This window comes from Diuraphis noxia, unplaced genomic scaffold (genome assembly GCF_037042655.1).
Source record: "Diuraphis noxia isolate RWA-SAM2 unplaced genomic scaffold, SU_Dnox_SAM2 contig0003, whole genome shotgun sequence".
In the NCBI taxonomy this organism is placed as follows: Eukaryota; Metazoa; Arthropoda; class Insecta; order Hemiptera; family Aphididae; genus Diuraphis; species Diuraphis noxia.
In genome coordinates this window covers 47,118,314-47,144,172 of record NW_028301713.1, presented here as the reverse complement: position 1 = coordinate 47,144,172, position 25,859 = coordinate 47,118,314, and the positions used below count along the sequence as shown (strand labels likewise).

General features: G+C 27.7%; 3 protein-coding genes across 6 annotated transcripts; 1 reads left to right on the top strand and 2 right to left on the bottom strand.

Moving 5' to 3' along the window:
- Positions 1-1,607: 1,607 nt before the first annotated feature.
- Positions 1,608-20,949, bottom strand: LOC107170633 (monocarboxylate transporter 9-like). 2 transcript variants are annotated; one of them, XM_089225064.1, is made up of 8 exons: positions 20,358-20,949; positions 3,856-5,550; positions 3,502-3,746; positions 3,309-3,426; positions 2,998-3,225; positions 2,656-2,938; positions 2,389-2,575; positions 1,608-1,890 (listed from the first exon to the last, which is right to left on the bottom strand). In XM_089225064.1, the coding sequence occupies exons 2-8, from the start codon at positions 5,332-5,334 to the stop codon at positions 1,821-1,823; spliced, it is 2,610 nt and encodes an 869-aa protein (XP_089081190.1). In that variant the 5' UTR covers positions 5,335-5,550; positions 20,358-20,949; the 3' UTR covers positions 1,608-1,820. The 2 variants fall into 2 exon arrangements, with proteins under 2 accessions (XP_089081190.1, XP_015376283.2); XM_015520797.2 differs by lacking the exon at positions 20,358-20,949 and adding an exon at positions 7,979-8,132.
- A 105-nt stretch (positions 20,950-21,054) lies between these two features.
- On the top strand, positions 21,055-23,185 carry LOC107169035 (uncharacterized). 2 transcript variants are annotated; one of them, XM_089225068.1, is made up of 6 exons: positions 21,055-21,284; positions 21,357-21,564; positions 21,733-21,803; positions 21,867-21,972; positions 22,041-22,277; positions 22,932-23,185. In XM_089225068.1, exons 2-6 carry the CDS (start codon positions 21,403-21,405, stop codon positions 23,046-23,048), a joined length of 693 nt encoding a protein of 230 aa, XP_089081194.1. In that variant the 5' UTR covers positions 21,055-21,284; positions 21,357-21,402; the 3' UTR covers positions 23,049-23,185. The 2 variants fall into 2 exon arrangements, with proteins under 2 accessions (XP_089081194.1, XP_089081195.1); XM_089225069.1 differs by having other exon boundaries at positions 21,346-21,564.
- tzn (hydroxyacylglutathione hydrolase tenzing norgay) lies at positions 22,813-25,427 on the bottom strand. 2 transcript variants are annotated; one of them, XM_089225066.1, is made up of 7 exons: positions 25,310-25,415; positions 25,088-25,200; positions 24,797-25,022; positions 24,076-24,302; positions 23,576-23,679; positions 23,369-23,513; positions 22,813-23,303 (listed from the first exon to the last, which is right to left on the bottom strand). In XM_089225066.1, exons 2-7 carry the CDS (start codon positions 25,185-25,187, stop codon positions 23,179-23,181), a joined length of 927 nt encoding a protein of 308 aa, XP_089081192.1. In that variant the 5' UTR covers positions 25,188-25,200; positions 25,310-25,415; the 3' UTR covers positions 22,813-23,178. The 2 variants fall into 2 exon arrangements, with proteins under 2 accessions (XP_089081192.1, XP_089081193.1); XM_089225067.1 differs by lacking the exon at positions 25,088-25,200 and having other exon boundaries at positions 25,310-25,427.
- Between the last annotated feature and the right edge of the window lie 432 nt (positions 25,428-25,859).

Sequence of the window (25,859 nt, the reverse complement as noted above, 5' to 3'; positions counted from 1 at the left end):
GTTTTATTCCAATGACCGTAAAGATATGCTAATCGTATTACATCGGGTATTTGACTCGGTGTACTCTCACGCTCAAAGCTGCCGATGAAGTAAAATGTTTTGTTATCAAATCGGTAACAGAAACGAAGTTCGCGCGTAAAGGACTTTTTTCCATACCCGAGCCGTAACATATAGGTATGCTTCACCGTCAAGGCGTCAAAATTATACGTAGTAAGTTCGTGGCTGCAGGCAATACAGTTTTTGGGACATTCAGAAATGTCGTAAGTATATTATTTATAAATGCATAAGATTGTTTTCGTTTTATAGTGAATAAAAATTAATTAACTTTACCAACATTCGTTAATGCATTCAAATAAATTACTTCGTTCTTTTAATGCTTCATATAAAGGTTAATAATTTTTTGCTCTAAATTGAAACGTAATAGATGCCACCACTCCTGAATCCATTTTGTATTTAAAAAAAAATGGTATGACTAGTACACCTAGTAACACAGGCTTAACTAATGTTTGAAAAACGAACATATAAGTATGAATATTGTTTATCAAGTGTTTTTCAAGAACTGAAGTCACCAGAGAAGATTTAAAATCCAAAGGGTCTCTATCAAGGATCTCTGCAAACAATACAACTAGAAAAGATAACAATCAAAGGATAACAAATTGAAAAAAATGATGTGTAAATAATAAAATGTAATTCAATTAGAAACATAGTTAAAGAATTTTAACATAAACAAAGTGATTAACAATTTGCAAACAAATAATAATATTATTATATAATAAATAAAAAAGAACTATATCAGTCACAGTTTTGAGTGAACAATTAAATTCAATTGAACTGATTATAAAAAAAATTAATTTATTTTACTTTGCTTCTAAAAAAAAATATGCTTAATGCCATTAAAATCACAATAATAAATCTAAATAGCAGTCTTTAAAAAAATTATTTTTTTAGTATAACTCATACAATCCTTGTATTTTAGTTTTAACAGTACTTGTAATATTAAGAAAAACTGTAATTGGATATTATGTGAAAATTCAAAATTATATTACAAAATTTCAAAATTTCAAATATATGAATGTTATTTTTATTTATTTTTACATAAATAATATTATATGAATATAGATATTAATAATGTATGTATCAGAATATCATAATAAATAAATATGATCACAAGTAACATCAATTTTACAAATAAAAATTATTGCATAACTGGAAATAAATATTGAAATTGATTTGGAAACTGAGCAAATTCATTATTATATTAAAATATCTGATAATAAATTTGCAAGTAGTCTATAAAATAGAAATAAATTAGTGGACATAGACTTTGTTCGATGAGTATACAACTACACTGTAATAAAAATCAAAATGCTGTAGATATGATTATAACAATTAAAAACTTATCAAAAGACACGTATACATTGAATACTATTTAATAATTCTACAACTATGAACTTCTGTGCTTTTCAGATTATTTAATACTTATAAGAAGACATATACTTTAGCAGATAACTATTAAACCTACAGTCAATTAAAAATTTGAATAAGACATTAAGAATTGCTAACTGAAAACCATTTACTAGATTCATTGTTAAAATATTTGTTCTAAATTGAAAATTAATGAAAATTGTTTTATTGTTTTATGAACAAACAATTATAAAAGACAAAAATAGGAGTATCAAATAATAAATAAAATATTATGTATGACACTGTAATGATAAAATAAAATGTTAATACATTTAAAAAATGATAAGTCAAATCCAATTAGCATATAAACGCATCATTGTAGAGATTTTAACTTGTTAATAAGTAATAGTCAGTATTTAGACACTTGTTGCCAAACTTGAACGTCTTTTAGGTGTAAATATCACATTTTCTTCAGTTGCTGCACATCTAAATAATAACAAAAATTATAAATTATAAAAATATATTTTTTTTTACATTGATACTTGTTACTTAACCTATCATATCAATTTATATAATACTTTCATTTTAAAAGAATTAACTAATCTTGTAAAAAAAAAAATAGATATTACTACAAATATAATAATGGAAAGTCAATATATTTTAACGTTCCTTGGTAAGTAATTCTCATTTAAATTGGATAAAAAATATGTTAATATCTGAAAATATATTCTCTAAGAATTCAAAAAGTTAAAAAAATCTAAATTTGGACAAATTTATTACTAAAAGATAAAAGGAGCGCAAGCACTCATAATGAATCATTGTTAGGACTAACTTTTATCACAATAAAGTGCCTAGATACTATAGAATATTATTAAGTTGGATATACTACAAATAGTCCTAGTATGATGATCCTAAAAAATGATATTTGTATGTAAAAAATTCTACAAAATAAATATTTAAACAAATTTAAAATAATAAAATTACTTTTTGCGATTTGAGGCTATGCTTATTATCTTATTTTTGTGACTTTTCAATAGTGTTTGCTTCCTTCTATACCTTGCCATTTTTTTTATTATTGGATGAACAAATAATAACAACCCTGACAATGCAATGAATAATCCAGCTAGATAAAAAGATAAGTCATAACTTTCTGTTATATCAAATAGACCACCTGGAACAAAATACATAAATATTTAGTTGCATGTTGTATTATAATCTATAAAAATCAAAACCTGTTTATATTGAACTAACCAGCTAAAGGGGGTCCTATCAAATTTGCGATTCCTTGTACCAATAATAGAACACCATAAGCATTAGTGAATCGTTCTAAGGAGATGATTTCAACTAATATGATTGAGGTGAATGAATAGTTTGCGGAAATAAATAGGCCAAAGAATCCAGATAAAATACCCAAACTTAAATAACTTCCAAATAAAGGAACTAATGCAATAACGAGACCACAGAGTACCATTGAAACTGCATATACCATGTTGGCGTTAACCCAAGCTTTATCACCAGCCCAGCCTAACAATATCTAAAACAAAAAAACAATTTTATAAAATGAATTTAAGTTGTTTTAGTAATTGAATTTACCTCTCCAAACATATTAAGTATTCCTATCAAGCTGATTAGGTATGATGCATCTTCATCGGTGTGTCCTTTCTTTATAGCTAAGTCGGCAATGTAAACATATGGTACATCATACCATGTATACAGGAGGAAATTTGATATAGCAAACAATAGGAAAGGCATGTTTTTGAAGTGTGAAAAATCCATCATATCAAGTAGTAGGTACCACAATTCCCAAAGTCCAGCTGACCACTATTAATCAAATTTAATAAAAATTAATGATATTAACACATTATAAATTATTTAAGCATTGTAAGATTATTTGTTATAAATACTTCATGTTTTTCTTTGGCGATTGTCGTCATCGAGTTACGGTAAATATTTGGACAAGACGATGCTCTTAGTCTGTATCTGTTTATATTGAGCATGGCCCCTCTATATGTTAACGAATGCCTGTAATAAAAATGTTTTGGTTGTCAACAAAATCAATCTTGGATGGTTGATAATAATAAGTTAAAAACAACTTACCTATGAATCTTAATATCTTGAAGATATGCAGTTTGAAGACGTTTAACTTGTGGGTTATCTTTTTTTATCCACCAATCGTATTCGCCGTTTTTTAAAATGATATTAGCACCGTTTTTCATTTTCATTATGCCAACTTGATTAGATTTACTATTGGCGGCATCCGTTTTATTTTCTTGATCTAATAACTTTTGAATACCGAGGATTTGATTGACGTGTAAGCTATGAGTCGTCGGTGACATATTACCCTTTAAAAAAAAATATATATATATATATTAACCATCACGGAATGGTCCTTATAGGGATATACTATTATGACAAAATAGAAAGCTAACAAAGCGCGTGCGCAATATTTACAGATTCGTTGATGCGTCCGCTGTCGCTGAAACTTTTGGAAGGTATCAGTAGACTCGGGTAGTTTTGTACAAGCACGGAGTAGAGTTGCTTTTTCTGCGTGAGCGCCTCGAGCACCTCCAGCGGAACGTTCTCGTGATTATTGACAAACGTGGGCAAATCGACCAGGGAGTTGCATAGCCGCTGGTCTTTGACAATGCAGTCGAGCAGGACACCCCTGCCACCCGATTGCGCAGCAATACCGCCGCCACCGTCTTCTTCTTGGAGAAACGATACGACAACACCACCACCACCACCACCAGGATGAGTCGAATCCGCCGCCTCGTCCTTGCCGGCGCCGCAACCGGAAGTCGGGGACGACGGTAGTTGCGTGTGCTGGGAATGCCGGTCGTAGCTGGCGGTGGACTTGAGCCGTCGCTTCTGGAGCCGAGCGTTCTTTTTCCGCTTCCACTCGTTCTGGGCCCGCTCTTTGGTCCACGGAAGGTCACGCATCAACATGCCAAACACGCAAAGGTTGAGGAACAGCCCGGCCAAGATGAGCGTGCAACCGCGCCATCCGTAATAACTGAGTAGCTCATGGTTGAGCGGCGCGAAGATGAACGTGCCAATGCCGCTGCCGCACACGGACAACCCGGTGGCCATTGATCGTTTCTTGTCAAAGTAGTACGCGACGATGACGACGGCCGCCACGTAGCACAGTGACAGCCCGAACCCAGATATGAGTCCAAACGTTATGAACAGCGTGAACAGCGAGTCGGCGAACGCGGATATGACGAACCCGGTGGACGCGATTATAGCTCCGATGACGGTCACCTTCTGGCATCCGTACCGGTCGGTCAGAAAGCTGGCTATTGGCCCGGACAGCAGGGGCACGGCCATGAACAGCGACCCGATCCAGGCCGTCTTGCTCTTGCCCTCTTCGAAGTACTTTTCAAACTCGATGAATATGACGCCGAACGAAAACGTCACGCCGTCCGCGATCATGTTCACCATGAACGAAGCGAACACGACCACCCATCCCCAGCCACCGTCCGGGGCCTGATTGTGTAGCTCCGACGACGACGACGACGATGACGACTCGTCCGAATCGGTGGCCGTGGTCGTCGGCGTGTACGAAGCATACGAATCGTGTGCGCGGTGTTGATGTCTGGAACAGCCACCTCTGCCGCTGCTGCTGCTATCGTCGTCCGTCGGTTCGTCGTTCTTGTAGAACGTAACGTGGTTCCTATTTTCTACAGTTATTTTATTATTACTCTTATCGTTACTACGATTGCTACTCCTAGTACTGTCGTTGTCGCCGCTGTCCCGCGATTCGGAAGGTTTGTAACGACCCTTGTTGTCATCCGACTGCTCGCCATCATTATACTTAACGCGTCTAAGGAGATCACTGGTTTTTTCTTGGATGCAACCGTTCGCGTTTTTCAATGCGATGTGCTCGGCTTCCGTTTGCTCGGCCGTGTCGTCGACGACGTTATCAGCCATTCCGTTAACTCGCGTTGTTTACTTCTGCGCTTTCTCGCTCCGATTCTCCTCATGCGGCTACTTCTCGGCGAAGCGTTCTTCACGGCCAGACAACGATCACCGTCGCAGCGGTGATTGTGGTCGTGATCTTTCAAGGGTCTGTATGCAAACGTGGTTTCCATGCGGTTTAATTTTTGGAAATTTCAAGGTTTCTAAGTAAATGTCTTTTCCAGACACCTGCAACAGAATTTCATACAAAATAATTAGAAACACGCATTAATTTGTATTCTTTATTAATTTTACAGTACACGTTCAGCCTTTCAATTTAATTTGTCTACTCCAGCAATATTTTCCACTAACTATTGTGTATCAAACAGGTGTGCATATTTTCTTTACTCTACAAGCGATGGTTGAGATATATAGTACTCTATTATTACAACGATTATAAATTTATAAGCAGGACAGCTCATAGCGTATAAGTTCTACTCAACAAATCAACTTAAAGTATGATTTTTGAAAATTATGGTTAAACAGGTGTACTGCAGTAATAAAAACCAACAATAGTTTAAGTGTATTTAAGCCATTTAAGGTTTCTAAATATACATAGAATATATTCCTTATATTCACATTGTAGGTATCCGTCAGTTAATTATTATATCTACTTAGCCTAACATAGTTACGACTGTTTGTGTTAAGATATCTTATTATGATTGTTGGTTTTGAATAAATACTTATTGTAAATGTATATTTAATAAAGATTCAAAATATTAAGGTTACTAAATAGTAAATTCTATACAAATTGTATTTGAAATTATAGCTTCTTGATTTCTTTTAAAATTCATTTATAACCCGGAAACTTAGCAAGTTCGCAATGTGAAATTTTCTTACTTGTTTAAGTAATTTATCTATTATTAATATTAGGTAATTATGTTATTATAAATTGATATGTGGGTTCTATATACAGTTTAGACAGAATAATTGACCGAAAGTGTAATAGAAGACTAGTAGGATATGGACAAGAACAATTAAATTTACAGTGATGAGACTAAAACACATGCTTATACATTATACTATTTTAGTGTAAGTGAAAAAAAAATTAATCAAAAGTCAAAACCATCAATAGTGGTAAAAAAATAATTACAAATAATTTGACCAGTGTGAAAAATAATTATTTTCCATTCGTTATAAATAGTCTACCAATCTTATTTGACACATCAACACGTACACAATATATTGTTTTAATTATTATTATTCATTATATATTATATTTTCAAAACAGAAGCTGACTTGTACAATACCAATGGTATATCTAGGTGTGGCATAGATAGTGGGGTTTAAAAACACTAATACAGTAATAAGTATACTAAAATGTCTAACATGCCATCCAAAAGTAGCTACTTATTAATTATTACTTACACATTTAGTATTATATCTGTTTTTAATAATACTAAATAGTAAATATATTTCAATTAAGCCGTTGAACAAATTAAAAAAAAACCTGAGAATATGAAACCGATCATGGTGAATAATGATTTGACAGTTAATAATAAAGTGAATCAATTATACTGTTCGGATTCGAATAATAAACATGTTTTTTTTTTATTAAGAAATATTAATAGTTAATTTAAAATTTATACCTACATAGTTACATAGTATACATTACAATAATCAAATGTTATATGATGCTAAAATGTGATTCAGTATTGGATGTTGTCCATTGACGGACAACTCGTGGGTTAATTTTAGGGAAAGTGTAAAATTGTATAGTTCCAACAGTTTCTTTTTAAGCAATCAGGCGAATTATAATTTATAGGCTATAGGTGGGTTACCTAAAATTTAATAGAGACGAGACTATTTATAGTGAATTCTGATTGCTAAACTTGACATTTAAAATAGTCAATTACATATTCTAAAAAGAATACATCGTTTCCCTTTATTATTGTACACGAAAATGTGTTTATTTTATGTCAACTATTCAACTACGTTGAAAACTTGGCATTGTTTTTGTAAAAAATATATTGAAAATTATGTACAAATTTGACGTTTTGCCAAACTTGATGGGTGAATACTGAATAGATATGCCAATCTTCTATGAAAATTCGCAAAATATATTTGGGAACATTGTCAGTAAATAATAAATTATTTTTAGACCAATGAATATGTCAAACCTGCAGGTGTATTCGTATAATTTGGAACATGTTCCGATTTTGTATAAATATAAAATATTACATAGTTATAAAAATACAAAATTATAAAAATTCAAACAATGCTGAAAAACTTGATCAATAAAGGAATAGATTGTTCGACATATTTTTTTAAGATTAATTTAATAGAGAACTCTAAAATTATATTATTAGTTGCTTTTGTAGTCTTGTTTGAATTAAATAGATGTGTTATTTAAATGCACTTCAAGCATTATTCGAAAAAATGATATGGCCTAAACATACCTAAAACTGTACTTATGGAGGTTTGCGTAGAAGCGCAGAACACAAAATATGCTCAATTACCGTTCACCAAAACAGAAGTGGTATATAATTATAAAACTTAGAAAGTTTAAAACTATTTATGAGCAATACATTAATTTATTACGATTCAAGCGTAGTATATTATAAAGTTTCTTTCGAATAACAATGACATTATTAAATAAGTCAATAGGTAGTCATACTTAATGGATGGATCCATGATGTCCCGTCGAACACAATAATATTATACCATAGAAATAAAACAAACGTGCGCACAATAAAAAACTATGAATCGTTAATTCGATAATACTAATGAATAATGATATACTGATATATAACATAATATTATAAAAGGTATAGTAGCTAAAATAGAAATACTTTTTCCAATTTTAATTATTAGTAGCATTGCATTATTCAAAAATGAAACAAGTTTAAAATAATCTACAATAGGTTAACTGAGACAATTAACCGAGGAATTCTTGTTAAACAGTGGACTACAAGTTGGTATGGCAAACCATTCGTATAACTGTATACGGTACAAATATTATACTTCAAACGATAGCAGTTATCGCAGTGCAATCACTTTTCGTATTAATGAAACGAAAAAAAATGTCTACCTCTACCTATATTTAAACATGTAACTAAGAACATTACCTTTACAATGAAATCATTTACAATCATATGCATTACTATTATACCTATAACTATTTACTATTATCTCTTGTTCATTGAAACTAATGAGAATATTATAATTAATTGAGAAATATCTTGATTTATTATTTTGATAAGCAATTAGAGATTGATGGAAATATTTTAAAGCATAAATAGAAAATAATGGATAATATCTACTACACTATTAATTTAGCAAATTTTAATGGTTTTGACTTAAAATAATTTTAGAATCATAAATGTTAAACTCAAATTATTGACCTCGACAATTTTTTTTTAAATCGAGAAGATCATTATAAATTCACTAGTCATAAATATGATAATAAATAATATACATACATATACCTTTAATCAATATATTTAAAAAAAAATGTTTATTTAGTTGATTATAAATTAAATCAACATAATAAAGGAATAAAGGACAAGATACAGAGATAAGTATGACGGGAACTCGACTATCGCATGACAGTGATGTGCTGTCAACCTATAACATTAAATAATAATGATAAATCATCTTATTAACAACAAAATTGTGACCATAGCTTGGTTAAAGCAGTGCTTGGAAGAGTATCTTCCAAATTTGTTAAGGTCAACGGTTATTTTTGGTACCCAGAAAATTCTCAAGAATTTTAAATGAGAATTCATAATTTGTTTGTGTATCAATATCAAATGACTTTTTTTATTTGTAATAAATAAATAAAAACTTATTGTCTAATAATATAATATATCAATAGAATATGGGTAACAAACAACTATTTTTTTTTTTTTTTGTAACAATGAACAACTAACACTCCTAAACTAACAGTATAAAGGCTATAAACTATTGCAGACGATAACCATAGGTTTATGACAACGTAAAAAAAATATGTATTTAGTCATGTAGTCAAACAAAAATATGTACTTTGACCAATACAAGTTGCATACCTCTTCATGGTCAATATGAACTTTGATCAAAATTATTGTAATTCTCTTTTTGGAATAATAACAATTTACAGTGGGTTATTTACTTATTTGGTTTTTTTGAACAGTTTTTCAAAAGGAGTAAATTAAATTTTAAATAATATAATACAAATATATTTTACCATTGTATGATTGTTGGTGTAACATAATAAATTATGTATATTGTATATAAATAATAGTCATCTGACTATTGTACGTTAGTTATCATCACGATATCATAATATTCTAATTAGATGTTTATGTAATCTTTACCACATAATATAATTTAGATGACCTGTATATTGATTTATTAAGAATTGAATACGTGATTGTAATTTCTAGGAGTTTGATAAAAAAAAGTATTAAATATATTATAATAAATAAATACTAAGAAATATAATACGTATAACTAATTTTACTAGTTATAGTAAGTAAATTATTGTTAACATGATTATTATAATTTTTATTTTATTCGGGTAGTAAATACAAAACTACGAGCATATTAGTTAATCATCTAAAATATGATAAGAATATTTTTAAAACAGAAAAAGATACTATGATGGTCCATAGCAATGGTAACCAGGGACTACAGGGTAGAAGACCACATGAATTTTCGATTTGCATATTTTGCATATTTGTTTTACGCAACCATAACCGCCGAATAGAAACAAATATGTTTCATGTATCATGTCAGTCATGAACTCGTGACAAAGCTAAATTTAAATTTTAAGTTGCATAATATTGTTTATTTTTATTTTTAAAGCATTAAATCTTTTCTTTTATTGATACGTATATCAAAACAACTATATAGTTATTACATAATTTTAGTCTCAGCGCATTGAGGCAATTATATACACTGCTAACTCTCATTGGCCACACAGTAATGGCAACATTCACCCTGCGTGGGCCTTTATTCGATTAGGATTTATTTATAATAATATTCCTGTCCATAGTATGAAAATTCCAATATCGTTCCAGAAATAACCACACTACCACAGTGTCATTGTTTTTATAGAAATAATAAATATTTTATTCAGGTAGTCTCAGTGATGCCCAGTCATTTTTTTATTTTGTGCTTTTAAGGGCTAAATGCCTAAATGTATAACCATTCGCCCAATTGAAAACATACTTCTTAAGAATTCATTGGTTGTGAATTCTGATAGTGTAATATGCATCATTAATCATTATCAATTATGTTCAATTCGTTTTAAAATTACCAGAAATCTTACGTTACCTACGTAATACATATTATCAGCTTATCTTTAATCTACTATTTTTACAATTGTCAGAAAGAAATTTAACGAACTAAAAAATATTTAAGTATAAAATGTTTTTAATGAAAACGCCGCACTGTTAACACGTATTAAATATAAGCGAGACAACAAAAATAATAAACGCCAATATATTATAAACTAAATTGATTATTTTAGATAAATAAAGATAAAATACATTTTAAATTATCAATGTAATTACATGGTATATAGGCGTAGGCATTGTATACAATATGTGGTATAGGCACAGGATACAATAAAGGTGTATTATAGGCGTAGATTTATTAGTTTTATTGATACCCACTATAACTGCTATCATATTAGTTGACTATATCTAGACGGCAACTCTCCCATGCATTGATTAGCAGCTCATAATATTAATATATAGTGTTAGATTTAAAATAATATAATGGATTTCAATTATGTGACGCTACTACGCTAGTTTTCCAATTATATGCGTTTACTTATCTATTGAGGTATATTAAATCTATTTTTAAAATGCTAATCGAAAGCACAATCTATTCTTATAAAAGTAAATTAAATACAATTTTGTCCTTCGGTAATACAATATTATTTATACGCATTTACTACTGTTGACCTTTCTTCAAGAATTTGTATGCACCTTTTTATGTAACAAGGTTTTTTGTTGTTCTGAGAAAAAAATCAATAATGTTAGTGGTATAAGAGCAAACATTACACACAAATTGTAGATTATTATAAATTAAATATTGACAGATTATTAAATATCTTTTTATTTTTATAAAAATAAATAAAATTAGATATAAATTCTTTAATATATTCAATTTTGTGAAAGTGAAATTAAATCTGTTATTAAATAATATTATTATAATTGGATATGATTATATTTAGATAATATCAATCTTGTCTAACAAAATATATTAATAGTTAATCTATTATTAAAATAATAGAAGCTTTAATTTTTAATACCTGAACTATTAAAAACAATTTTTCAAACTGGAATTGTAAGTTTCTTTTTAAATTTAATATTTTTTAAGTGTGAGTTTGAAATGATGATTAGATAAAATAATAGCTACTAAAATGTCTTTAAGATCATTATATTAATTTTAGAAATATTTTGTTATATAAATTAAAAATTGTTTATTTTATGATTACAACAAATCTTTTGGTTAAAAAGCACAGGTAGGTATAACTAATGGAATTTATACATTTTTTTTTAATTACCACTATTGAGATAATCCAAAAGTTTTTTTTAATTCTATAAAAAGAAAAGAATTTAATTCGAATATTATCATCTGAAGAATCTTATAGGTACGTGCTATAACTTATAATAAGAATATAAGATCATTCAATCATACGTGTTATATCATTCTATCATATTATGTAATACTGTTAACCATTTAGAATTTTTTTTTTTGAGAAGTTTTGAAACATCTAAATAGAATTCAAAGAAACAAATATACAACATGAAGTATGGATATGATGAGGAAATATATAATCCATCAATAAAAACGTTTTTATGAAGATATTAAATTACATAATTAAATTTATATTTGAATACTATGTATAAAGAAGTTTATTAAACTAATAAATTATAATATGTTGTGTATGAAAATAATAATTCCATATAAATACGACAGTAAATATATAGTGGAATATATATATGTATATATATATATATATAACCTAACCTTATTAGTAAAAAATAAAAAAATTTAATTATGCATTGGCAATTATTTTGCGTATTTCAGAATAATTACAGAAGTCAGAAACACTGATCATATTATAATGTCATATTTTACGATACTCACTCAATGTGTAGATAGATATTAAACAAAAAATAATAAAATGCGCATCGCGCTTACTTTATACGAGTTAGTACAAGGATATAAATATATAATTATTATTCCAGTAGTTTATCATAATCATAACTAATAAGTAATTATCTGTGTGTCACTGTATCTCGGAATGCTCGAAATCTTGGTAAAACTCAAAAACTAACTTAGGCAATAGGCAAAGAATTCTAAAATGAAATCCTATAGTAATGAATATTACTTAAAAAGACGCTACCTTCGCATATGTTGTCGTTATCACCGTTTTCCACCATAGCGTCGATAGCAAAAACTGTTTTGCACTGGATAACTTAATCCTTCTGTATTTATAGAATTACCAAAATTTCAAAATGCATTGGGTAGAACTTTATCTGTGTCGTAGCATTTTTATTATTAGGATAACATAAATACAATTTAAATAATCAGTTTGAGAACATAAGTTTTTTTTCTTTAAATTATTAACTATTGGTTAGTATTATCAAAAAATAAGAACTCTACGACATAGATATAGTTCTTAACTATACGTTGTGAAATTTTGGTAATTATCTACTATAAATACTGAGGTAGAGCGTAGAGCATACTGAATAGTAAGTTGTAAACAGTTTTTGTTATGTTATACATTTATAAAATGGAGACAACTAAATATGCGGATGTAGCGTCACTATGAGGACTAATTGTCAATAAACACAATAAACTCAACTATCTGAGAGAAATTTATTCAGTATAAACCTTAATTTTAATGCCTTGAGAGATGAAGTTGATATTCCTATCACTAAAAATGAAAAATTTAATATAATACAACTATACGACATATAAACATTTTAATTATAAGGGCAGTTTTTAGCCAAACGAATCTAAAAATGCAATGACACATTTACTAGATCTATTCATTACCCAATTTACATAAGTTAATATTTATAATATACAAATAGTACAACAATTAGTTGTATGTCATCGAATGAAGATAAAGACATTTTTACATTAGAATGAGTTTCGGAAAATTCCGATGTTAGCTATATTATTTAACAAATATGATAGTATAATATATTAGCATAGATAATATAGAATTAATATTCGTTATATAATGTTACATAACGAATTCACGTTATCGCCAAATATTAAAGAATCAAGTATACCTCTACTACACTTCTAAACCACTGAAGTATACTACATTATATCTATACCCTACAGTCCATATACAAATTTAGAGCACTTAATAATTTTTGAGATTATTTTTTAAAGTATCACCAACTACTAAGTACCGACATTTATCGATTTTAATAGATTTCACAAAACGATTAAAATCTTGAAAACATTTCCAAATATGGATAACTGATTTCTAAATAATTTTAAATAGAAATTACTTCTAAACGCAGTGATTCAGATTTTAGTTTAATGTATTCAATCATTTTTCATAATTGATTGCCGTTACTTTATTATCTAACAGTCATAATACACATTTTATACAGTACGGTCTCGGAATATTTTCAATTTTCACCTTACATCTGGTCAACAATGATATAATGTGCATTTTAGTGGTCTAAAAAATTTTCCAAGTTTAAAACAACTGAGTAATGGTAGTTTAAAACTTGACATCTAGTTTTTATTTTATTTGCGCACGTAACCTAACGTGGAACTACGGGTATTCATGTATTATTGATTTTTTTCTGTCTGAAAACTTTGCAATTACGTAAAAATATATATAATAATTTTTCAATTTACAAGAATGTATTTTATCTTAAGTTAATTCAAATAATACAATCTTAAAATAATATTATTTTGTTAAAAATACAATTGAATACAAATAATGAAATAAAATATCATCCAAGGACTAACTACCAAGATCTAATATATTTGAGAATATTCAAAATAAAACCAAGAAATTCTATCAATAATCATACTATGTATTAGAAAATTATATTATCCCTCTTGTGAAAATGCTTTTGACAATTCGTCAACATTATAACTTACACAAGTTAAGTTATAGCGCAAATAAGAATTCAAGACGAAATGTCCGTCTTTAAAAGTTAAAAAAGTTCGAAAATACAATATATATAATTCTATTAGGTAAATTTAAATGAAAGTTTTTATAATCAATGATATCATACAAGAAAATTAATCAGTTAATATATACCTGATATACTACACAACTACATCATTTATTATGATTATAAATGAAAATTTAAAAAAATAGTTTGTAGTTTTGGACTATTTGTTAAACTTTTTTCAAAACAGACATTTTGATCAATTGCCCACAAAAAATGTTCTGCTTATTTATTACAAAATTGTAAATAATTGTAAAAAAGCTTTAAGTATTACAAACAATCAGTAATAAAAACTAGTCTTTTATCAGGATCAATTTCTTCATCAATGCTGTAGTAAACTTTCAGGTAAGTATCATTGCATTTTTGAATACAAAGATATATTATAATTTTAATTTTATATTATTATTATAAAATTATTTTAAATTTGAATCCAATGATATTATATCATTGTATTCGAAAAACGATTCTGAGCGAAGACAGTTTATCTGTCTAGAATAGATTATAGATTATTAAAAATTTTCAAATCTTAGATTTAAAAAGAAAATTTTTAAAGAATTTCTAGTTTAAAATAATTTGCGAATTTTCGTGATTTTCATGATTTTTACACATGTTGTCAAAATTCAAACTTCGAATGCTTGTAAAAAAAAAATGTGCTAATATATTTCTTTTATTTTTCAACTGCTATTGTAAAAATATGATAGGAGCCATGTATTAAATTTTCAAGCATTTCTGCCTAACAAATAAATTTTTATCGATATTAATTTAAAAAAAACTAATAATGATCGAAAATTTGAAATGCCTATGAATAGTTCAACTTAAGTCAAAATTTTTTTAAAATTGCATGGTCGATAGAATATACTTATATAAACATTCGGTGAAAATTGCATGTATCTATGGTCATTTGTTTTAAAGTTACATCAAAAACCAAAATCGATTTTGTCGAAAAATGAGTGTGCGTAAAATTTCCCGTTTTTCCCTTAATTTTTAGTTTGTTTTTCTCGATAATTTAGAAAAGTATTAAGAATTTTTCACTTTTGACCCCCCAAAGTACCAACTACATTCACTTTCTGATCGAACGAGGTACTGAAGTCAAAAATCGAAGCATTTTTACTGCCCCAAAACGTGATGACAGACACAAAAAAAAAAAAAAAAAAAAAAAACACACATCATGGTAATAAAATCAATACATTCGTCGCTCCGCTCAGAATCTAAAATTACGTTTACATTAAGGTTTGAAAGGATTTTATATTTTTCTGTAAAAGCTGAACAATTGAAATTAACAGTTTCATACCTGCCCACTTGAATAATACATTCTCTATGAAATATGTAAGCATAAATGCATATTTATAATATGTATTATGTATTGTATAATTAATAAGTATAACATACGTTAAACGTTAAATTATACAAAGTTAAAAGATTAGGTTACACATTGTTGATCATTGATGGCAATATTATAAAATACATTATTATTGTTAACTTTTATTGTAAAATAATTTTTGATGTAATCAGCTTGTTGTTTGTGTACAAAGTGTACAAAATATGAAAAAAAATATTATCATTTTTTAATTTATTTTTCACCAGGCCCCACTCCCCATTGGGCATCTGGGCAGATGCACCGTGAAAATTACTTCTTTATTAAATTTTTGGAGAAATATTGACTAACCTTATTTAATCTTCCGTTAAAAACCCAATGATCTTCTTCAGAACTATACTATAATATAATTTTAATAAATGTTTATTTTTTATAAAGACTGAAGAGTTAAACCAAAGTTAAACATAATCATAATTGATAATGTGTATATAAAAACATAAAAACGATTAAGACTATTAAGAGTACTATGTGATACTCACATGTGAACTCTCCGTCTTACAAGTACGTAACATAACAAATTTTAAGCTCGGCGGATTACGTTTAGCTATGTTATTTTATAAACTAGAATGAATAGAACTATTATAAAATTTAAAAGTAAGAATATTATTTCGACAATCTCATAGGCTGTTTACAATATTTTATTTTATATTTTAAATTTTTTTAATATTAAAAAAAAAATAAGTTAAAAAAAGTTTTAAAATTCAATACAAGGTTCCTCACCAGTTGTTATTAGCAATTAGTAAAGAATATTAAAGATACAAAGGCACGGTTTTTATAATTATAAGTATTTTAAGTTTGGAATTTGATAAACTTTAGGAAAATCTCAAAAATGTTTTGTAATTAAAAATTTCTAAAATTTTCAGTTGGTATACCAAAGAATTGAAAATGTAAAACAAGTTTTCTAATAAATAGTTCATACAGTCACTTTGGCTTAAAACCTAATATATTCTTATAACATATTATATAGGCTGACTGACAGACCGTCTCCACTCTGAATTGTTTTTCACGTACAATGATATTAACATTGAATTCAAATTTAACACCTTACATTACAGTGGCCCACACGACACCTAATGAACCTTTACTTATAAGTTATAAGTTATAGACTATCAACGCTATTAAATGTTTTTGCAACCGCCCCATAATAGTTGCCAGTACGAACCTGAGTACTATTACACTATAGTAAAAAACACTTCTAAAACCAATTTTAGAACTACATTAAAATAAACCCCATTACTCCAACAATTTTATCAATAACTAAATAGGTTAGATATTATAGTACAGTAGGTACAACATATAGATAACAGAAATTAGATATACAATTTAAAATTCATACTGCTGAAATATGTCTAAATATTTGGTATAATTTTAATAATCTCTAATTTCAATCCATATTAAGTGATAGAATAAGTAAATTTTATCAGAAAAGAAAAAAATGACATGTAATTCACATGATCAGAGAAAATATTGATTGATATTATCCTACAAAATAGTAGTATCATAATTAGGGAACGGATTTAAATGCTCTTAAAAACAAGAAAAATGACTTAAAATATGCGACTTATTGCGCCCATAAATTTTTTTTTTAAATGCACTAAAAATATGCTCTTAAATTATTTTTAACATTGAAAAATGATTTATTATTATATAAATTCTTGTTCTTATTAATTATTCATATGATTATTTTAATATTTAGACTTTATTTTTACCCTGAAAATTGTATCGGTAAAAACATAATAAATAATAAAAGTTGAAGTAAGTCGAAGAGAATAAATTATATTTTATTTAAATGTTTTACAATGAAATTTAACTACAATTCTATCAAATTTTAGCCATTCATATAAAAAAAATAAGACTTGAAACAAAAATTCACTAAAAAATTTAAAAAGAGCTGTAATGTGTCTTAATACAAAAAATGCAAAATAAAGTTACAATTTTTTAACTCCTTGATGTATGAACTTTATACTTGGAAAGCAAGGTTTTTGGACATTTAGTGAAAAATATGTTTTTGCATTCAAATCTGTTCCCTACGCATAAGCATTAATAATACTATAGTAAGTTATCTAAATATGCGACTATGCGAGTTCAAGTACATATTTTTTTTTCTTTAAATACAAATAAGTATGTAAAATAATTAGCTTAAATGGTATTTAGACCTTTTTTCAGTCATAGGGTTTTATCGTTTAGGCCTATTGAGGATTTTAATGATTATGTAATTTTTTATGAAACTGTTGAGTTAAAAATTTAGCAATCAGGGCTTAACTTTAATACATTTCTTAAACACAACAATACAAAATTAAGTTACTTTTGTAAATATCATCTGTGTATTTAAACAGTCTCAAGGTAATGATAATATATAATCAATGCATTATTGTAGTAATACATACCATAAAAATTACCTTTTTAAAGTAAATTTCCAAGTTACTTACACAAAAATAAACAACATTGTAAATCGGTACACTAAATTCCTTAATTGAAATTAAATAAATTAAGTTTTATCCATTAAAATATATTATGTAAACACAGCACAGACATTTTTTAATTTAACACAAAACTTGATAGTAATATTAATTTGTTTAATTTTCTTTAAACATTTTTCTTATTTGTTATAATTTTCTACTAAGGACCAGTGACAATAAAAATAAATAAAAACATCTCTGAAATATTGTCAGTATTCAATTTCCAATCATATAAGTGTAAAATATGTTGTATAATAAATAAATTTTGAAATTCAATATCAACACACAAGAACATAAAAAAACTATTTAATATCTACTATCATATTTTTTTATTTTTGAATAAAAAATTTTATAATATTTTAACTCTTATTATCGAGCTAATTACAATTAAAATCATAATGTAGTGTCAATCTTATTAAGATAGATATTTCGGAAATTTAATCAAGTTAAAAATAATCCATAAGACAATATTTGATAAGAAAATATGAATAAATAAAAATATTTCATTTGTATAGGTACCTACTTATCTAATTGAAATTAGATGCCATTGAGGATGTCATGAACCTTATATCGTAGAATAAATTCTGTGCTTGTATTATCATTTTAATATCTACAAGTAATCTTAGTTTTATTGTATATGTAGGTTATGTACTTCAGAATTTATTAAATATTAAATATTGTCATATTATTCAAAGTAAAACAATATTATTTAATATTTTATTGTTGAGGAAAATATAATTTTAATTAGGTTTCTGTTATATTACGTATTCAAAATGAGCCATGTTTTGCTCAAATCTAATCAAATAATATAAATAGTCAAATTGTTTCAAATTCTATTCCATTATCTCTATAAATTAGCAAATTTAAATTAATATTGTAATTTATATTAAGCAATAATATTAATAAATAGAATGTGAACCTACAATTAGGTATCGCAATATTATACTTAATAGCTGTAATGTATGTGATTGGGGACACTGTTAGTTGATAGTCTCCGCACCTAGCGAGTGAAAAACAAAATAAGATTTTATGTTATTGGGTAATGTTGTGACTATCTATATGATAAATAAGGTAATGGTAATATAATTGTATAGTTTTTTTCCTTGATGTCAGTTTGTAGTTGTTGTAACTAAGATATTGTAATTACGTTAAATATACAAATCATTATGTCTCATTGCATTATGTGTATCTGTTGATATTATAATGTGGAACGATGATGAACGGATCTTACAATAGCATTTAAAGTACCTAGTAAATTATCAAATTCATATTTATTTAAATGTCAATTGCTTTTGTCAGATTTTTATTTTACCCTTTAAAAAATAAGATATATTTTTTATCTTAGAAGGATGTCATCACACTAATTGTATTCTCGCTCTTAATTAAGCACACCATACCTAGCAAATTTACATTTAACAGTTTCAATTTTGTGTTATTAGTTTTATTTATTTAGGTATATCATTTTTAATAAATAGTGTAAAATAATTATACCTATCTATTAATATATATTTAAAATATTATAAAAACAGATTTAGACAGTCTAAAAACAAAAAAATTGTGATTATATTGTATCAAAAATGCAGCCAACTGCAAAAAACTTTTTAAATTAACTTATATAGAACAAGTGAAAACATAGTACCACTGTCCACAGTAACCTTAATGAGAACCCAAGGGTTATAACCCATATAGTAGTAGCCTAGAAGTGCAGTCACTTTAACCTAAACATACCTAACAGGTACTTATAGTGATAATTCATAATTTAAATTATACTAAACTTGATAGGTACCTATAACAAAATATTATGTACTAATCAAAAATTATTTTGACGATAGTCAATACAGTTTCCATTAATAAATAATGTATACATTATCTTGTTAATTTCCAACCGAACTACGCAGAATATCTGAATAATAGGTACCTATTTAGTATTAACGTTCTATTTCTATGTAGGTATTTATTGGATTCCTATAGAAGCAGCCAATCGAAAAGGGATACGAGGAATGAATAGCTTACCTTTGCTAGAAACCACAGTCGTAGAACATTTTTGAATCTCGGACGCGTAGTGATCCGGACGCGAATTTTTGATATTATATTGTTCACTATTTTATTGCATTGAAATATACCAAAATATTATAGCATGCGACTAAATTACTATTTACGCGCGACCGTCTTATATACGATTGTATAATAGGTATACTCAAATGCACCAGGATTTATAACTGTTATGCTATTACTAGCTCGGTTATTAGTGTTACTATTTCTCCAAATACATAAATATATATAATGTATAGAAAAAATATATATATTTATATTCGAGGGGTTTAACGAATAACTAAAAATTAAAACAATAGGTGTTAGAAACCGTGTGACAGGGTGAAACAAGTGTAATATACAGTAAAGTAACGTATAAATAACAAATAACAGTAAATTAGTGAAAACATGCGCGTGTACAATCGGCTATTGTGCAGATCGTAAAGTTTCGACTGTTTGGAGTGGAGAAACGGAATTAATATCTACAAAACCGCTAAAAACGAAATGAAACAACCTATGGTTCTACACCGTACACGAAGCGTACGGCGCGGTGGTACTGCGGCAGTGCGGCGGATTACAGGCTACAGCTGTTTGGCAGTTTGGCTCAGTGGGGCAAAAAACAGTAGTTCGCCGATTCAGTGTTTCTTAAAACGTTAACCGCACGAAAAGTAATAACAATACGGGACAGCGACACCATAGAACGTGTTCAACTTACCACTGCGGTCGAATTTCGTGTGGTGGTTGCCTAATCATTATTATGCACGTGAAATATTATTATTGTCACAGATGCCCATGAAAATACAACAGCTGCGTTATCACTCGACATCGGACTGATAAAACGGTTGTTTTGTTCTTGAGGGAGGCCGGTTTCTCGTCGATCGTTGTCAGACGCCGAGTATTGATTGAATTGTAATGATTCGTTATTATTGTTATTAATTATTATATATTTTAAACTGTACCTTACCTGTAGTTGTGTCACAGCTTGATATTAACCGTTACTGGTGCAATGGCACGATAGTTATTATCGATGGAAAACTCTGACCAAGAGACTTTGGCCACGGCCGCTTTAGCAATGCCAGCATTGTCGACTTCAACAGAAGTGGATGTGAACGAACGCCCAGCAAAAAAGAAAAAGCTTTACAAACAGCATTTTTTGGCCCTCTTGGAACGATGCGAAATCATACAGCAGGTAAAATGTTTGGATTGTGCCACATCTTATGTAGTCATGTAATTTGTTGCATAAGTAAAACAGATTTCTGCTAATCACTTTACCAGGGCTTAAACCTTTTACATATAATTCTGCTTCAATACTACTTTTATTTTTTGATTGTTTATGCATGTAATCTATGTGTTTAAGGATAATGAACGTCTAGTTCACAGGATACATCAAGTGGCCAAACAGTTGAGACGGATCCGATTGGAGCGAAGGTATGTATATTGTATGCGGTTCTGTTGTAAGGACTCAATTAAATGTAATTAATAAGTTTCCAGGTTTATCATGGATCGATTAGACTCACACAAAGACAACTGGAGAGAAGCTGAATTGAAAATAGATCTAGGAACTGATTTGCCTTCACTTGAACCAGTTAATTTAAAAGTAATACTGTTCAGACATTTTTATAATATGTTTTTTATTCTTATTTATGTTACTATCTATTTATAAAGAATCAAGGAGCTGTAGAAACACCCAACGGAAAAAAAAATTTGAATGTAAAATCTACTGAAAAAAAAGATCCCAACTTGCCAAAAAGACCAGCAAATCCATTTTTTAGGTTTTGCCAAGAACAAAGGCCAATCGTACTTGATCAAATCATTATGTCAGGTGAAGGGGAACCAACAAAACAAGATCTTACAAAACGACTAGCCATTACTTGGAATACTATGGAACATAATGATAAAAAAGTATGTACAATTAATTTTACATTGTCTTAGTTTTATGTTTTTAGAACGTTTGTCATTAATTATATATTATCGTATTTTGAATAATAAAGCTGTATGGTAAACTTTTATCACAACTTTTATCTCCGTCTTACAAGTGCACAACGTAGCAAATTTTATGTTCAGCAGATCACGTTTAGCTCTGTTAGTTCAAAAATTAGAGTGAATTGAACTCTTATAAAATTTAAAGTTAAGAATATTATTTAGATGACTTTTTGGGCTTTTTATTGTAGTGATTTTTAATATTATTATTATTATGTTGAGTATTATTCTGTGTTATCGCCGTGCGTTGTGCAGACAACGGCGACAGTATTAACAGTCTATTTTTAATTGTTCGATTTACTTTTTATTATAATATTATTTTGTATATTATGTTGTCGGCGTGCATCGATCGACGACTCGAACCGACCACAACGATAAGGATTATTTATATAGAATTTCATGGTGAACAACATGTTATAATATTTTCCCATAAATTAAACAAAAGAATAGGCCAACATATTGTGTGTTTAATATATATTTTTGTTGATTAGAATTTATAATAAACAAAGAGTAATAATATTAAAATATTTGGTTATGAATATCATGGTGTAAATATAAATATTATTTTTTTTTTAGGTTTATTATGATATGTACGAGAAATCTAAGGAAAAATATGCTGCAGACATGGAAGAGTACACACTGAATAAATCTATAAATGCAGTACAAACATCCAATTTCTCATCTTCACAATAAAATTTGATTTAACTTTGTATTATTTATATTGTGTATTCAAATTTTGATGTAAGTGTCCTATTTATTATTAATGAATAATTTCTATTCAAGTGTATAAAAATGTATTATTGTAAAAAAGAAGTATTATTTTTCATAAATTATTTTTTAAATCCCTCAACATTTTCATTGTTTCAATTGGATTACCAATGGTTTGAGTAACTTTTTGAACTGATTCATTTTCTACTCTCATGAACGGATTAATGAGCTTTTCTAATCCTAAATACAAAAAATACAATAATTAGATAATTTTTCATATTTAAATACTGAATTTTATTTTTTACCAATAGTTGATGGAACACTTGGCTCTTTCAATTTTCTTTTAGCTTCGATATCCTTCAATTTGTTTAATATATATTGGTTGGATGGCTCAACATGTAGGCCAAACTTTAAATTTTGAATGGCATATTCATGTCCACAAAACACAGCCTAAAATAATAACTTAGTATAATAATACATTCAATGATATAAATATTAGATTATTTTCTTACAGTGCTGTCAGGTAACTGTGATAATATTTTTATTAGTGCCTCATACATTTGTGTTGCATTCCCTTCAAAAAATCTACCACATCCTCCTAAGAATAGTGTATCTCCTAAAAAAATACGATTAATTTAAGAGTTATACTCATAGTCAAAAATCACTTAACAATTAAATTTTGCTTTATCAAACTAGTCGATAATTAAATTAAAAACTGTATATTTCTTTTAAAATAAAATTTACTCATCTAACAAAATGTAAAAAAATTAAATAAATAATACTGTAATTGTATTTATTGATTAATTCAGAAAGATAAACAGCAATTTCTGAAGTAAGTTAAGCAATTAGCCACAAATTTCAGTGTTATAGCGAGCTAAAAAATCTGTAAAAATCTATCAAAAAAAACGTATTTTAAACTACTTGGTTTGTGTTTGAAACAGACCTATATACTAGTTAGTAGATCAATGGTTTGTTACTTTAAAAATAATATAATAGATTTCTATTATATAACCTGTAAAAACAACACCATCTTGCCCTTCATTAACGTAATAACAAACATGTCCAGTAGTGTGACAAGGTGTGCGCAAACATTTAATATTTAATGATCCCAATTGAACATCTACTCCATGTGCATCAATCATAACTGTAAGACCATCAATTCGGTCATCGCCTCCAATAACAGTCAATTGGTCATTGGTATTGCTGTTAATAAGTTCTTTGTTGCCACCAGCGTGATCCCTAATAATATTTAAAATTAAAATTGTATTTAGTTGCCATTCATAAATCATTGTAAATTAAACTCATTGAATCATATAACAATTGCTATATGAAAATGAACAGTAAACTTAGTACATAATTTAATTTAAACAGTATATGATTTTGGCAATCAGCTGAGTCAGAGCTATAAAACTACCTTTTAGTTTAAAAACACTAATCACATTTGTTAAGAGATATCATAAACATAAATTTATGTAATATTTTAATTGAAAAGCTAATAATTAAAAAGTACAAAAACATTCGAAGCATTTAAACAATTTGAAATTTGTATAGGTATCTATTATATTAAATCTAGTACAAATAATACAATATTTTAGTAATTTTTATTTTTTATTATAAAATAAGTACCCCTAAATATTCATGAATACCTAACATTAAAAAAAAAATTTGATTTAGATACCAAATACAATATTAAGAAAAGTTTTATAGCAACAGCTTTTTATTCATTGTATTACCAATGATGATGTGTTGTGAGTACGGTTGTTAATTTAACATTTTCTTTACGGACTGCATCCCAAACCACATCAGGTGATACAGGATCAACAATGGCTGCTTCTTTCGTGCTATTATCAATTAATAAGTACATAAAATTATCGGATAACGCTGGAAGCACTTGTACTTTAAATTTGTTGAATTCTTTAGTTGTGATGTTGCTATGCATTGTGGTTAATGGCCTTCGAACTAAACAAATTTAAAAATCAAACATGTTTAATTATCTCATATTTATGTATTATGAAATGACTTACAAAGAAATGAAGAATTTTTAATTACTACTCTTGGTATTGAAAATAAAATGTTAACGAACATTGGAAAAATGAAATTAATTCTAGAGAACTGAAATAGCATGCATTTCAACCAACTAATAAAAATTTAAAAAATTATGAATTAAAAACAAAACTTAATAGCTTAACTATGAAGTCTTAAAAATGTCTATATTAATATTCGAATAGTAAATAAGTTACACCTACTTGTATAAGATTAATATCAATATATTCAATACAAGTACTACTCAATAACCTATTAACTTGGATTTAAAACTTTTTTCAAAGTCAATAATATTTTAATAGAGAGTTGTTTGATATTATTTTAAAAGATAAGTGTTATCATTGTGTTATTGACATGGAAAAAAATAGGTAATAAATATTAAATAATATTATATATTAATGGAATATGAATACATTTTTCATTAGAAAAGAAATAAAAAATTATTTTTGAAATTATAAAATAAATCGATTTTTTTTTATTCACAAGAGATTTAAGTAGCATTGAGAAGTACCTTGACAATTGGAAGAGATGGAAGTCTTGAGAAAATATTGAGAGAAATGTTATACTTTTTATTAGACTAATAATTTACATTTTATTTCATTAGAAATATTTCCAATCTATGAAAATATCTGCTCATTACAAATATTGCAGTTTTTTTGGAAAAATCAAATTATTTTGAAATTTTAAAAATTATGATAGCCTGTAACTCGGTCAATTTTAGGTTTAGGATCATGACAATGGATCAAAATTACT